Genomic DNA, 16347 nt, shown 5'->3' with positions numbered 1-16347 from the left:
TACAGGGCGGTCAATGAAACGTGACAAACGAGTTGGCAGCGTCCTTGAAGGTAGAGGAATTCACAGTTAGGGATCATTTGGGGGTAGGGGCTTGTCAAGGAAGGCTTTAAGAAGTGGAATGTAAGCTAGGGGCAAAGCGGCGGGTAGGGTTTTAGGCGTGCGGGAAGCCGTGACGTTGCAGGTTAAAGACTGACCAGGGCACGCGGGGGTGGTGCGCGGGGCGGAGCCGCCTGACTCCTCGGGCCACGGCGCGTGCGCCGCTAACGCTCGCGCAGGGCGCGCGGCCCGTGGGAAGCCCGCCAGGACCCGCGAGCGCGAAACCCCGCGCGCCAAGGCGGGAAAAGTCGGACGCATGCGCAGCTCGGAGCTTCGGGCTCGCTAGGATGGGGAAGGGGAGGAGGAGTTTCCTAGAGGGAACTTGACCTGTTAGCAGCCGCGGCTATGGCGGCGCGCTTGCCGCCCTCACAGCTCCCTCCGCCCCCCGCGCGACAGTTGGGGCCCTGGTCCCCACGTGTTGGGCTGGGAGCTGTGGCACACGAAGTGCTAAGCGAGACCTCGGGTCTTATGGGTGCAGCGCGGGAGGGCGTCGTGGACAAAAGCGATTTACCCCGGCGGGGCGAAGAAGGGTCAGAGGGCCAGCGAGGGCCAGGGGGGACAGCTGCCGCTCAGGCTCCCCTCCTCAGCGCGCCCATGGGGTCCATGCGACTAGAGGGCATCTCGGTAGAGGAGGCGATGGTGACCCGGACGCAGCTGCTGGAGGAAGAGCTGAGCAGCGTAAAGGAGGAGCTGGCCCTGTGTCAGGTATCGAGGTGGCCGCCGGCCTTTCCCTTCCACAGCCGGGCCGGGGCCGGTGGGGAAGTGCGCCCGTCTCCTTCTGCCTTCGGCTGCGTAGCTGCGCGGGTTTGGGACCCACCCACCTCCGCCCGGCGGCGCCCGGTGCCGGCTCCCACACCCAGCCTGGCCCGCAGCTCGGGGCTGAGGGTGGCGGCCTCGCCCAGCTCGCCGACCTCGGGCTCCCGCCCTTCTCCAGACAGTGGCCGGGCAGGGTCGGCCTCGGCGCCCTGGGTTTGGTTGACCTCACTTGGATCCCACCAGAACGCGCAGCCGCACCCCCACCGCCCCCAAGCCCAAGGTCTGTGTCGTGACTGTAGTGGTACTTGGTGCCGCAGGAGTGCAATCCCTGAGTTGAAATGTGGAACAGGAAAGTGGAAACACTTTTATTGAAATAAAACCCATGGATGAAGGAGCCTGTTTTTAATTGTCAAACCCACACTTGCCCTTGTTCTTGAGTAAAACTTAAGTTGTTAAAACAGACCAATAATTTTTACGGAGTCTCAGGCTGGGAACTTTCATTCACAGTAGATGATGCTTAATATTTATTAACCAACTATGTTAATTCCATACTTCTGGAGTGAGAAATCTCATTTTCATCGTGCCTGTGAAAAGCATTTACTAAATCAATTGCCTTAACATTACTTTCCTGTTATTTGTAGAATTTGTATATACCAAAGATGGCTTGACTACTCATGTTCAGAAAGATTTGATTTTCCTTTATAGTTTTGCATCCTTACCACCATCTCTTCTCTGATTTTACCAAAACCTTTGACAGGGTTGGGTGACTAAATGTTGGGAATTCACTCAACAGTAGATCTTTGAGTCACTCTGTCTTCAAGACAGAACCAATTAAGAACTGCTAAACAACAAGGTAACTTTATAAACAATATCATAATTTTAGATTAATAAAAATTCATGAATTCATTCTCATAGTTCTATTGGATTCTTTTGCAGGATTTTGCTGATTGAGTCAAGGATGTAAAAACACAGCAGTCTTGTTCAAATTGAATATGTCTTTGCTTAAACAAGTTGGGGAGGTATTATGTGACTGCCTCCTTTTGACTTTCCATTCTCTATTCTTCACTGGTTAAGGAGCAAAGGGATAAGTAAAAGACACCAAGGAATTAAAGCGTTTTGTCATCTCACTCTTCACCTTTGGGTAGTTTAAAAATGTGAATCCATGATAAAGGGCTTTGTTACTTTGGCAAGTCCTAATCTAAGATGCTATTTACCCATATCTTCTACACCCTTTCTCCCCTACCCCTTACTCTGTATTTACCATAGTTATGCCCTGAGCTGGATAAGGAACTAAGATGTTTACTTTTGTGACTGACTTGATTAAGAAATCAGTCTGTTGGAAACAGCCCAATGACCCTCTTCCCCCAATCCATTAACTATTATATTCTTTCAAAATGTGACTACGGAAGGTGTAAGAATTGAGATGGTCATAGGTAGCCTAGAACAATGGTTCTTGAGATTTTATAGTACTGACACTGTTAGATGATCATAGGCATTCCAGTAATGTGAGATGAGGTTGGCACTATCCCATACCATAAAACTTCAGTCAAATCATACTCCTGCTGTTGGGGAAATTTGGGAGACATAATAATTGAATTGTTTTATAAAAAGCATTTAAGTAATTAAACATTCACTTTTACATTTTAAAAATTAGTTCTTCCACTTATTTATTAAGCTAGAAATCACAGTACCCAAGAATACATAGTATTAACCCCTATGTTTTCCACAGCTCTCAAAAATTGTACCCAAGATAAGAAATTCATTTCACATGTCAACCTAGTAAGTAGACACACATACACATGCATATAATTTCAGAAAGAATATTTACACTGTGTGTCCTGAGCTCTGATGTTTTCTTTTAAAATCTATTATTTAAGAAAGTGCTGCTAATATCTACTAAATTAATTTCACAGCCCAGTAATGGGTCAAATGTACAGTTTGGGAAAAAGAACCCCACTAATTAATTAGTCTCTGGTCATAAGTTGCAGCTTCATTTAAGTTAGTTGGTTTTTTCCACGTTTAACTTACAGGAATTCAATTATATGTGCTTGGTGAAGAAAAAGAAAGTGATTCCATGTGCCATTCCGGTCCATTGGAATGACTCAGAATAAGCATGTAATAGAAAACAATCTCTGTTCCAACTGTTTCTCTTAATATGAGTATCTCATCCTACTCTATGTGATTGTGGTATTTAAACTTTTTTTGTATGGCCCCAGATTACCAAGCAACATACACATGCTTAGATGAAGAAAAAGTGGTTGATTTCAATGTGGGAAGAAAAGTTGTCTGTATTGGACTTACTGAGGATAGGTTAGCTTCCAAATCTAGCTTTTTCTAAGGAACTTTCAAAGGTACTCCAAAGATCAATTTTAAGTTCATGACAGTCATACTTTATTCACTGATTTAGAACCTAACTTCACCATACTCTTAATTTTGATTTTGTATTTCAAGATTGTGGTCTATTTGTGACCAAGAATGGGGTTGTGGGTATGTGTATGTGCACATTATTCACCCCTTGTAGAATATCAGATGAGAAAAAGTTATGTATGTGTAATGTATATATGTATACACACACACACAGGTGTACATGCACACACAAATTTATGTATATCTCAAACCATATTTCTCTTTTTAGTCACAGCCAAAAATATTTACTAAACCTATATACCAATTTCAGGTAGAGATATATTATGGCATTTAAATGAAATATATGTGCATTACTCCAACTTTCATGATGAAATTAACTTTCATGATGCATGTGATGTTGGAATTAAGAGTATATGACTAGAGAAATCAACCAGTTACATTTTTTAGTGGACATTTAGGTGTGTTGAAACCTTGTCCAGTCATTCACAAAGAAAAAAAAAAATTGAGGGACTTCCCTGGCGGTCCAGTGGTTAAGACTCCATGCTTCCACTGCAGGGGGTGCAGGTTTGATCCCTGGTGGGAGAACTAAGATCCTGCATGCGGTGCAGCACAGTCAAAAAAAGAAAAACAAAATTGAGAACATGTTGTATAATTAGAATTCTCACTGTTGTTAGGAGCTGTATTCTAATAGATGAATCTTTTTGTACAGTTATTTTTCATAATGATAATTTAGTGAGTGGCTAGTTTGTGCCATACTTTGTAATTAAACTCTTTCCATTGTTTTCTTTGAGTTCTGGTAGGAAATTATTTGTTTAAATATAGAAAATAATTTTCATATGTTTGTTGAGTTCATTCCTGCAGTAGAGGTCAATTGAGGGCCTATTATGTTGGCAGATACTAAACTAGGTGGTGGGAGAGTAGGTACCCAGTGAAAAAGACAATTTTGAGTGTCTCTGTCTGTAAAGTTGATATGTATTTCCATGTTGATAAGTGAAAGTCAAAGCCAATCCACCGCCAAGATAACTCAGACCCAAATCTTCGGGCATTTAGTCAACTCTCATTGGCTGAGTTTAATAAACTTTGTGAGAAGGAGTAGGATTTTTTAATTTATATTTTAAATTATTTGATTCTGTGTGGAAGTTCTGTAGTAAGAATAAGGTATTTTATAATGGGTAATATTTAAGGATTTTTACTTTTAATTTTTTGGAAAGAACATTTTAAGTGCCCAAAGGAAAGGAAAATATAAAGATAATATGGTTGGTAGTAGTTAGTTTCCTTGTTTTAATAATGTGTGGAATAGTTTGGAAACTAGTTTTGTGTTTTTGGGGGGCTTTGTTTCTTTCTGTATATGAAGGAGCGCCTCTTTAATAATTAGAGGTATAATCCACATTGAAGATAATATAGCATTTAAATAACTAAAAAACTTACAAAAACTAATACATATTGTACAACAGTCCCACAATCCATTTGTAGCATTTTATTGCTAACAAAAGAACTTACTTCTTTTTCTCAAGTCAAGTATCACTTATACATTTGAGTATTTTTAGGTGACAAAATCTGAATACCATTGCTGATCATAAATTAATAACAAAAGAAATTAATAACTGAAGTTTAATAGAGAAATTTGGAAATTAGAAAGTTCTCCCCCTAATGACTTCTGGGAATAAATTGTAGTTATAAATTAACAATAGACTGTTTCTGGAGGAGTCTTTTCTTCTGGTTGCTTTTTTTTCTGACCTCTATGATAAAAACAATTTAAGGAGAGTTTGTTGTTACTTTCTCTTTGGTGGGGATTAAAAAGGAGATGTGAAATAACCATTAACCATAACAATAGCAAAAAGAAAGAAAAGAAAAAAATGTATAAATTAATATGTAAATATTGTTTTCATCAGATATTTATTGATTTCTTACTTTGTCCCTCTAACTGTATTAGAGCTAAATCCTTTATTAGTAAGTCATACTTACTTAAGCTGGAGTAACTCAGTTATTTTATAAATGTTGAAAACCTACTCCTTTTTAAGTTTTTACTTTTGTTAACCTTTCTTGCTTAGTATTTTAGGTAGAGGAGTTGAGGTGAAAAATACATGCGACTCTTTACTATTTTTTTTTTTAAACATCTTTATTGGAGTATAATTGCTTTATAATGGTGTGTTAGTTTCTGCTGTATAACAAAGTGAATCAGCTATACATATACATATATCCCCATATCTCCTCCCTCTTGCGTCTCCCTCCCGCCCTCCCTATCCTACCCTTCTAGGTGGACACAAAGCACCGAGCTGATCTCCCTGTGCTATGCGGCTCCTTCTCACTAGCTATATATTTTACATTTGGTAGTGTATATATGTCCATGCCACTGTCTCACTTCGTCCCAGCTTACCCTTCCCCCTCCCCGTGTCCTCAAGTCCATTCTCTACGTCTGCATCTTTATTCCTGTCTTGCCCCTAGGTTCTTCAGAACCTTTTTTTTTTTTTAGATTCCTTATATATATGTTAGCATACGGTATTTGTTTTTCTCTTTCTGACTTACTTCACTCTGTATGGCAGTCTCTAGGTCCATCCACCTCACTACAAATAACTCAATTTTGTTTCTTTTTATGGCTGATATTCCATTGTGTGTATGTGCCACATCTTCTTTATCCATTCATCTGTCGATGGACACATAGGTTGCTTCCATGTCCTGGCTGTTGTAAATAGTGCTGCAGTGAACATTGTGGTACATGACTCTTTTTGAATTACGGTTTTCTCAGGGTATATGCCCAGTAGTGGGATTGCTGGGTCATATGGTAGTTCTATTTTTAGTTTTTTAAGGAACCTGCATACTGTTCTCCATAGTGGCTGTATCAATTTACATTCCCACCAACAGTGCAAGAGGGTTCCCTTTTCTCCACACCCTCTCCAGCATTTATTGTGTGTAGATTTTTTGATGATGGCCATTCTGACTGGTGTGAGGTGATACCTCACTGTAGTTTTGACTTGCATTCCTCTAATGATTAGTGATGTTCAGCATCCTTTCATGTGTTTGTTGGCAATCTGTATATCTTCTTTGGAGAAATGTCTATTTAGGTCTTCTGCCCATTTTTGGATTGGGTTGTTTGTTTTTTTGATATTGAGCTGCATGACCTGCCTGTATATTTTGGAGATTAATCCTTTTGTCAGTTGCTTCATTTGCAAATATTTTCTCCCATTCTGAGGGTTGTCTTTTCGTATTGTTTACGGTTTCCTTTGCTGTGCAAAAGCTTTTAAGTTTCATAGGTCCCATTTGTTTATTTTTGTTTTTATTTCCATTTCTCTAGGAGGTGGGTCAAAAAGGATCTTGCTGTGATTTATGTCATAGAGTGTTCTGCCTATGTTTTCCTCTAAGAGTTTTATAGTGTCTGACCTTACGTTTAGGTCTTTAATCCACTTTGAGTTTATTTTTGTGTATGGTGTTAGGAAGTATTCTAATTTCATTCTTTTGCATGTATCTATCCATTTTTCCCAGCACCACTTATTAAAGAGGCTGTCTATTCTCCATTGTATATTCTTGCCTCCTTTATCAAAAATAAGGTGACCATGTGTGTGTCGGTCTATCTCTGGACTTTCTGTCCTGTTTCATTGATCTATATTTCTGTTTTTGTGCTGGTACCATACTGTCTTGATTACTGAAGCTTTGTAGTATAGTCTGAAGTCAGGGAGCCTGATTCCTCCAGCTCCATTTTTCTTTCTCAAGATTGCTTTGGCTATTTGGGGTCTTTTGTGTTTCCATACAAATTGTGAAATTTTTTGTTCTAGTTCTGTGGAAAATGCCATTTGTAGTTTGATAGAGATTGCATTGAATCTGTAGATTGCTTTGGGTAGTATAGTCATTTTCACAATGTTGATTCTTCCAATCTAAGAACATGGTATATCTCTCCATCTGTTTGTATCATCTTTAATTTCTTTCATCAGTGTCTTATAGTTTTCTGCATACAGGTCTTTTGTCTCCTTAGGTAGGTTTATTCCTAGGTATTTCATTCTTTTTGTTGCATTGGTAAGTGGGAGTGTTTCCTTAATTTCTCTTTCAGATTTTTCATCATCAGTGTATAGGAATACAAGAGATTTCTGTGCATTTTTTTTGTATCCTGCTACTTTACCAAATTCACTGATTAGCTCTAGTAGTTTTCTGGTAGCATCTTTAGGATTCGCTATGTATAGTATCATGTCCTCTGCAAACAGTGACAGTTTTACTTCTTCTTTTCCAATTTGGATTCCTTTTATTTCTTTTTCTTCTCTGATTGCTGGGGCTAAAACTTCCAAAACTATGTTGAATAATAGTGGTGGGAGTGGGCAACCTTGTCTTGTTCCTGATCTTAGTGGCAATGATTTCAGTTTTTCACCATTGAGAACAATGTTGGCTGTAGGTTTGTCAAATATGGCCTTTATTATATTGAGGTAAGTTCCCTCTGTGCCTACTTTCTGGAGGGTTTTTATCATAAATGGGTGTTGAATTTTGTTGAAAGCTTTTTCTGCATCTATTGAGATAATAGTATGGGTTTTTTCCTTCAATTTGTTAATATGGTTTATCACATTGATTGATTTGCATATGTTAAAGAATCCTTGCATTCCTGGGATAAACCCCACTTGATCATGGTGTATGATCCTTTTAATGTGCTGTTGGATTCTGTTTGCTAGTAGTTTGTTGAGGATTTTTGCATCCCTGTTCATCAGTGATATTGGTCTGTAGTTTTCTTTTTTTGTTACTATTTTGTTTTGAAGCAAGCTATAAGATAAATTTACAGATAACATTGGTTTCAGGGATTTTGTAGTTTCATCAACATACCTTTTAAAAAGAGCACATAATGTTACATAGTTTAACTTTTCCTTCACCAGAGGTTTATGACATGTAATTTCTATATATATTGACATTTCTTGTCCTTAACTGAAATCATTTTAATACCTAAATGCGGAATTCTTGCTTCTAAAAGGTAAAGTATGATATATAAGAATAGTTAGGTAAGGTAGTACTTTCCAGAACTCAGGCTGTCAAAAGTCTTTAAAAAAAAGTCAAACAAAATCAAAGATTTGAGCATTAAAAAATGAAAACATAAAAATTTAAGAAGTAAGCATGGGTAAATATATTTCCAATCTTGTAGTAAAGCAGGCCTTTTTCTAACTTGTAGAAGAAAGCCATAAGCCATAATGAAAAAGATATGTTTGAATATAGAAAAATAATAACTACCTTTTCCCCAGACATCTCCATCATAAATAAAGTCAGATAAGCAACAACATACTGGGAAAAAATAATTGTAACACATTTGGTAGACTTAAGTCCAATTTTAAGACTTCCAATGATATTTCTTATATTTAATTGGCAGAACTCGGTCACAGAGCCCATAGGCAAGAGAGGCCAGTCTTTTAGTTGGCAGCAAAGATCAAATATGGTTTCTGTTACTAAGAGGAAGGGGAGAATGGGTGATGCCACACAAGTAATACCAGAGAAATAAAGTACCAAACAAATATAGTATTATAAAATGAAATGTGATTTGAAAAAAAAAAATAAAAAGGGTAAGGGGTTACCAGAGATTTGTGGGTTTTGGTGGCTATAAGTATAGTAGTTAGGGAAGGCTTCTCTTCTCTTGAAGAGGTAACATTTAAACAAAGACCTGAGTGACGTGAGGTAATAATGTACATGAAAATCTGGTAGATTGTATATTTAAAAGGACCTGGTGCAAGTAGAGCCAGAAGGTCCATGTGAACAAGAGGGTGAGTGATAGATGAGGCTGGAGGGCCAGATGGTGTAGCGTCATGTGGCCTTGGTAGAGTTTGGATTGTTTTCCTAATCTGATGGAAATCCACTGGGCGATTTTGAGCTGTAAGGAGCCCAGGGGACCATTGTAGAGAGCTAGGCAAGAGGTAGAGTTGACTTGTACTAGGATGGTGGATAGTACTTGTTCCACTTGCACTGGGTAGAAGTGTTCAGAATTGGGATATATTTTGTAGGTAAGGCTAATAGGATTTACTAATGGTTTGGATATGAAATGTGAAGAAAGAGAGCAACCAAGATTGACTCCTAGATCTTAAGTTTTTAAACAGTAAGTAGGTGGGGGTGTCATTTTCTGAGATGCAGAGAGGGCAGGTTTGTGAGAGGGTTGGAAGTCAAAAACTTTATTTTGGATAAATTAAATTTGAGATGCCTATTAAGAATTGACAATATAGAGGACCTTGAAAAATGATTTTAGCGTTACGGTGGGGAGGGAAATCTGACTGGAGGAGGTTACAGAGTGAATGGGGAGTGAGGAAGAATAGATAATGATTGTAGGCAACGGTTTCAAGGAATTTTGCTGAAAAGTGCAGCTGAAAATGGAGCAATAGCTAGAGGACAGTCTCATTTTAGAACAAATTTACCTTGATATTCAGCCCTTCAACATTTGCACCCTCAAATGTGAGTAGTAGAAATAGTAAAATAAATGTGGGTTACCAGTGTAAGAACTTTTTAAAATAAAGCTTTCCTGTTATACTTTTCAAGAATCTGTTTTATAGTTATAGAACTAGGGATCAAGTAATTATGTTTTTCATTTTTTAATTTAATGCAGTATCTTGCCTTCTCTGCTGTAGCTACAAAGCAATGCATTTAAAATGTCTTTTATTTCTTTAAGGCTGATAAAGAATTCGTATGGTCTTTGTGGAAACGTCTCCAGGTGACAAACCCGGATCTCACACAAGCATTCAGTTTGGTTGTGGAAAGGTGAGTTACCAAGTTATTTTTCATCAGTATTTAGTTTGTTGAATTTGTTTTTCTTCATTATTAAAATTAACACTTGGCGTTAATCCCCTGAAGAGATTCATTTGATTTCCAAAGGAATGTCGAGCATGATATTATAATTACTGGATTTATTTCAAGGTGTGTCAGTTTGCTAAGTACAGCTAGGCCTTATCTTCTGCTCATATTCTGACATATTTGGGAAGTTTGCAGGTAAGAGAGACACTTTGTGTGTATGTGTTTGTGTGTGTGTGTATGTTTTAAGCTCTTACTACTCAACTTTAAAAATTGGAGAAGTTCCTGTTGTTTGGCTTCAGAGACTGACCCTGTAGGCAGCTTCCTAGACATGATCCTTCCTAGACATGGCTCAGTTTTCCCCTAAGGTAAATGCAGTATGTACTTGAGAGCCTGGGTTGACCTTGCCAGAGTAGAGTAAGTGTTCTGGAATAGGTTGAGAGATTTCCGTATTACCCTGTAGGGGATGCCCAGTCATTTAACTATAGATTATTGGGCCTCTCCTTGGTCATTAGAAACAGTGGAGTGATGCTGGCTACTTCTTATCAAACATTTGGTATACAGTAGTCTCATGACACTTAGCAATTAAAACACTTGCTTTCCTATTAAATGGATTTCATTATATTTCCTAAATGAGGAGCTAAGCATATGGTTGCCTTTTCTTTTTTTTAATTGGAATTATGATTATATAATCTGAATATCAGCTTTGATAACTTGAAATATATTCACCTTTGGAGTTGCAAGCCCTGGGATCATTCTAATATTGTCTGGAATTTGACTTTGAAAAATCTATGATACATACCCATGGCTAATTTTACCATCCTTGGTTATCGTGAACTCTTAAAACAGTATAATTAGTTTCTTCTCATGGTCTTGTATGTCTAATTCATCAATCAGATTTTCCCTTTTGATGATCAGAATTAAGTCTTTTGTTGAAGTACCCTTATTAGTTCCTCAGTCATTCTCGAGATTAAATGTGATCACTCTCAGTTTTCCTGTTTTTTAGCAGAATAGGACTTCAGAAGATATATTCTTGGGATTTCTTTTGTCATTTCTGTGATTCTTTCATTATCCTCCTCTCCTTTTAGTTGTATACATTTTTCAACTTTCTAATTTGTTTATTTTTTACAACTTTCTAAAGCGATTCTTAATTTTCCCTTTACTCTTGGTTGAGACAGATCCAAATAATAAATTGTTAGGTCATCTTTCTCATTCTTTAAGATTTTTATTTTTCACATTTTATAATATACATAATATATGGTCACATAAAAGTATATCAACAATTTATAAATAAATATACACATATGTTTTGGGGTGGGTACTCAAAAGCCTTTTGCTCATAAGATATGTAATGGAAAATTTTGGAGATTACTGCTTTACAGCTATAATCTTGAAAATTTTAATGTGCACAAGGTATACTTGGAAAATTTCTTTTTCAAAATTTTTTAATTTTTAAAATTTTTATTGGACTATAGGGGATGGGTTGGGAAATATCTCTGTAAGTTATGCCCTACTAGGGAAATGTCCATTCTGATTTTCCTGGGATAGCTTTTGGAGCTTTTTCTTTTTCTTGGAGCTGCTGCTCTTGCTGGCAGCAGCCTCTTCAGGTCCATTGCTGAGTGGCTTCTCCTTGGAAGAGAATTTCCTCTTTTCCTTGGGGACTGGAAAATTTCTTAAAATGCAGGTCTCTGGAACTTTCCCCTGATCTACTGAATCTTTAGGGATGAGGCCCAGGAGTCTTTAAAATAAGCTTTCCAGGTAATTCTGATGTCCACAATGAGATACCTTGGAATTTGAATTGACTTTTGAAATTGGAAACTTGTAATATGCATTTATAATTTTATAATTATGTAAATATTATTTCCTTGAGAACCATGTAGTGTGTTTGGACCTGTTGATAAGGGAAATGGTATGACAAAAAAAGAATGTTCCAAATATCAAAGTCAAATAGAATATCTTTCTTTATAGTCCATTAATTACCCAAATTATGCTACATTTAAGTTATTTTATATTTGTGCCTTGGTCTTCCTGGACAACATTTTTTCCCCCTGGAATTTCTAATTGCCTTTCTTTTCTGCTATTTCTTACCATAAAGAATGTCAGTGTTCAGACATTTGAATAATGGGCTGAAGACATTCTTCCTTGGGCCCTTTGGTTTATGGTATGAATTTTGGCCAATTGCTTTCTAAACCTACTCATAGCTGCCATCCTAGGATTTCTTCTTATTGTACTCCTGAACTAGTTCCACAGTTTCTAAGATCCTATGTCTTCCTTTTTCTTTGGTTGGATTATATTTTCAAAATTTTTTTCTCAGAAGGGATGCATAAGTGGTCCACTTTCTGACTCCTTATGTGCCTAAAATGTCTTTCTTTTGTCCTTATGTTTGGTTGATACTTTAGCTGAACATAAAATTTTAAGTACATTTAATTTCCCTCAGATTTTTTAAAGTATAGTTTTGTTATCTTCTTTTAGCATACGGTGGTGTTATCAAGTGTATGTGTGATCCCAGTGCAAGTGAGATTCTTATTTCTTTCTAGGTAGCTTGCTTGAAGTTTTTAGGATTTTCTCTACATATATATGATATTTTTAAATTTCAACATCATCTTTTAATTTGAGTCTTTTAAAAATTGAAACTTCTCAGCCTTTGTGGGTTCTTTCAATATCAAGACTTGAGATTTTATTTCAATTGAAGAAAAATATGATTCTCATATTTTCCCCCTTGTCTGTTCTTTCCTTCTGTACTCTATTAGAGATTGGACCTTCTGGACTTGGCCTTCTTTTCTGTCATATTTTCCACCTTTTAATTTTGTCTCCTGAATGGTCTTCTTACATTTTCTTCCATTAGTACATGGATTTTTTCCCATTTACCCTATTTAGTTATTTTATTTTTTTTTTAGTTTTAGAAATCAAAATTTTACTTCTAAGAAATTTCTTATTCGATTTTTCCTTTTTCATAGCAGTCTTCTTTAAAAGGATAACTTTTTAATCTTTCTGATGATAATTTTTAAGTTCTTCTCTGTTTCTTACATTATCTTTTTCTCCTGTTGGGTAACTTTTGTTTGTTCCTACACTTTTACTTTAATGCTGATAGTTTTCGTCAAGTGTATGATGATTCTTTACTGACTGTTCATGTTTTTGTATGAAGGTCTATATTGCTTAATGTAGAAATGTTGCTTTTAATGAGTTTACTTTGCATTTTTATATAACTGTTACCAAGAGGCTTCTCATCTGAATGAAAGGATTGACTATGGGCATTGTGTAAGAGAAGGGAGGGGACTATCAACAAGCTTTCCTGAGGGATGTATGGCAAATGGGCTTCACTGTACAGAATGAGAAGTAGACTCTTAAGTCAGTCCCTTCTCTGATTGTATTGTTTGTCCCAACAACCATAGTAGGGACCTTTTTCAGGAACATGGTTCTTTTGAAAGTAGCCTTGGGCCATTTGTTATAGGCAAATACTGCAGGTAGCTGTTCTGAACATGGATGAATGGGAAGCCCAGATTTTTGATTAATGGTTCCTTAGTCATCTTGATTCCTGTGGACTTCTGCTTTCCATACTTACTAATTGGGTACTTAGAGCCTCTCTGAGCCTCTTCCAGAAAAAAATAGCTTCCTCTTCCATTATAGACACTATTTGGATTTTGATTTTTCTCCTCTGGGTTTGCCTCTGTGAGTCCATCCTTCTGTCTTTCAGATATTTGTCCATTTTGGACCCCTTTTCTTATTTCCAGGCTAATAGACTCAAGGCAGTGTGATTTGGGCATGTCAATGACATGTTGTCAGTTCATTATTTTCAAGAGGAATATAATTATTATTCAAAAGAAAATAATATTTTTAGAGTTACAATATATTCTATTATTTTGATATGCCATATTATTTAATCAGTATCTTATTGTTGTACATTAAGGTTCCTTTTTTTATGAGAATTGTATGATGATGCTGTGATAAATGACCTTGTGGATAAAGCTTTGCCAGAATCACTGGATTTAACCAGTGGTGCTACTGACATAGTAGATGGAGGCTGGGGTTGCTAAACATCCTGAAATAAATAGGATAATCCTGCTCAATTAAATAACCCTTAGAGACTTTGAGGGTTCAGTTCCAGACCACTGTAGTAAAGTGAATATTGCAGTAAAGCAAGTCACAAATTTTTTGTTTTCAAGTGCATATGAAAGTTATGTTTATACTGTAGTCTATTAAGTGTGCAACAGCATTATGTCTAAAAAACAATGTACGTAATTTAAAAATATTGCTAAAAATGCTGTCATCTGAGTCTTCAGAGAGTTATACCCTTTTTGCAATAGTAACATCAAAGATCACTCACTGATCACAGATCATCGTAACAAATATAATAATAATGAAAAGGTTTGAAATATTGTGAGAATTACCAAAATGTGACACAAAGACATGAAGTAACTGTTGTTGGAAAAATGGCGCTGGTAGACTGGCTTGATGCAGGGTTTCCACAAACCTTCAATTTGTAAAATGCAGTATCTGTGAAGCGCAATAAAGCAAAGTGCAATAAAATGAGGTATGCCTGTACTGCTTCAAGTGCCCTCGGTACCCATTTGGAAAAATGCTGGTCTTATCAATAATTCTTTATTTTTTTGCCTTTTTGGTACTCTATTATAATGTCCTTGTAAGTTTTTTGGTGGGGTGTCTGTTTACATATTTTTGTGTGCATGTGTTTTTATTATGGAAAATTTTAATTTGATGCAAGGGCAGAGAGAATGCACTAATGAACTCCCATGTTTACTCATCACCCAGCTTGGACAATTATCAGCACATGACCAATCTTGTTTCATCTATAAACTTCTACTTCCTTTCTGCTCCTCTGCTCCCTCTACCACAGTGGATTATTTTGAAGGAAATTCCAGACATCCTGTTATGTTACCCACAATTCCATTGGTGTTTACAGTCAGTTCTTGTTATTCACAGGAGTTATGTTTTATAAAGTCATGTGAACACTGAATTAGCAAACATGGAAATATTGCTCCTAGGGGAGATAAAGGATTAAGTTCCTATGAGCCTCTGGTCACAACATTTTGTTAACTGATCAACATATAACCTTGCTTTACATGTGTTTCTATTTAAAGACATCTTATTTAATATATATTGTTGATTTATTACTATTGAGCTTATGACCGATGGTACTGTAACTCATGCCTGAACACAGTTTGTCTAACACAATTTTTTCTCCATATGCAAGTCACAGCCTTCTTGCACTTAGGAACACTAGACAGCACTTCAGCACTATGCTTAGTGGTCATTTGAAACAGTGAAATCATCAACAGAAGGGCAGAAATGTGAAAAATGTGGTACTAAATAGACCATGAGAAGAATACTTGTTTATAGTATGAGAGCTGAAATAAGAAGACAGAGCATCCCCTTGTTTGACCTCAGCTGGGAACATGTGGTTCAGGTGACTTAAATTTTTCACCACTTTCTGCATGTCTGCAAATGACTGAAAAAGTGCAATGGTATTGATTTTAGGCTTAAAATAAGTTTTAGTGAGTAGGAAAGTTCACAAATTCTGAATCTATGAATAAGGATTGACTCTATCTCTAAAATAAGGCCTTTTTAAAACATAACCATGATATCTTTATCATACTTATAATTCTATAATTATTCCCTAATGTAATAAAATATCCAGTTTTCAGATTTCTCCAATTCTCTCATAACTTTTTTTGAAAGATGGTTTGTTTCTATGAGGACTCAAACATAGTCTACCTACTGAGTATACAGGTTCCTTTTCCTTCTCTCCGTCTTTCTCTCTTTATTTGCAACTTATTTTTGGAATAAGTTGGATTATTTATCCTGTAGAGTTTCCCACATTCTGGACTTTTTTGATTATAATCTTTTTTACTCTAATTATCATAAATTTTTAATGAGACCTAGAGGTTTATTCAGTTTCAGGTTTGATGTTTTGGCAAAGAAATCTTCGGTGTAATATGATTCTTACCACATCACATTAGGAGACACATAATGTATTATCCAAATCTCTTTTTTTTGTGTTGTTAAGGTTGATCACTGGATTATATCTCTAATTTAGAATAGCCTATACTCTTCTTCTTTTTCTTCTTTTAATGGATAAGTTTGCGTAATATTGCCATCTTAACAATGTTAAATCTTCTATATTATGAGCATGGGATGTTTTTCCAGTTACTATTTATTTGTCCTAAAATTTCTTTCAGTACTGTTTTATAGCTTTCAGAGTATGTTTTGCACCTTTTTGGATGAATTTATTAATATTTTATTCTTTCTGATTTTATTATAAATGGAATTGTTTTCTTAAGTTTATTTTCAGATTGTTTAGTGTAAGTGTATAGATTACAATTGATTGTTCTGTATTGATCTCTTATCCTGCAACTGTGCAGAACTCATTTTTCAGTTCTA

At 36.6% G+C, this 16347-nt stretch overlaps 1 protein-coding gene across 6 annotated transcripts in view; it reads left to right on the top strand.

The window, feature by feature from the left end:
* Positions 1–233: 233 nt before the first annotated feature.
* The window catches only part of CNTLN (centlein), a 371323-nt gene continuing 355209 nt past the window's right edge, over positions 234–16347 (top strand). For 3 of the 6 annotated variants that reach the window (XM_082401583.1, XM_082401582.1, XM_082401581.1), the window contains exons 1-2: positions 234–801; positions 9833–9921. In XM_082401583.1, the coding sequence (XP_082257709.1) occupies positions 442–801; positions 9833–9921 (449 nt within the window). In that variant the 5' untranslated portion in view covers positions 234–441. The remainder of the gene's footprint in view (positions 802–9832; positions 9922–16347) is intronic. The other 3 variants (XM_082401585.1, XM_082401586.1, XM_082401584.1) reach the window with 2 other exon arrangements.

The sequence above is a fragment of the Balaenoptera borealis genome (genome assembly GCF_965194805.1).
Source record: "Balaenoptera borealis genome assembly, chromosome: 8".
Classification (NCBI taxonomy): domain Eukaryota; kingdom Metazoa; phylum Chordata; class Mammalia; order Artiodactyla; family Balaenopteridae; genus Balaenoptera; species Balaenoptera borealis.
Note: the sequence above shows the minus strand (reverse complement) of the source record. Positions and strands in the feature narration are given on the sequence as shown.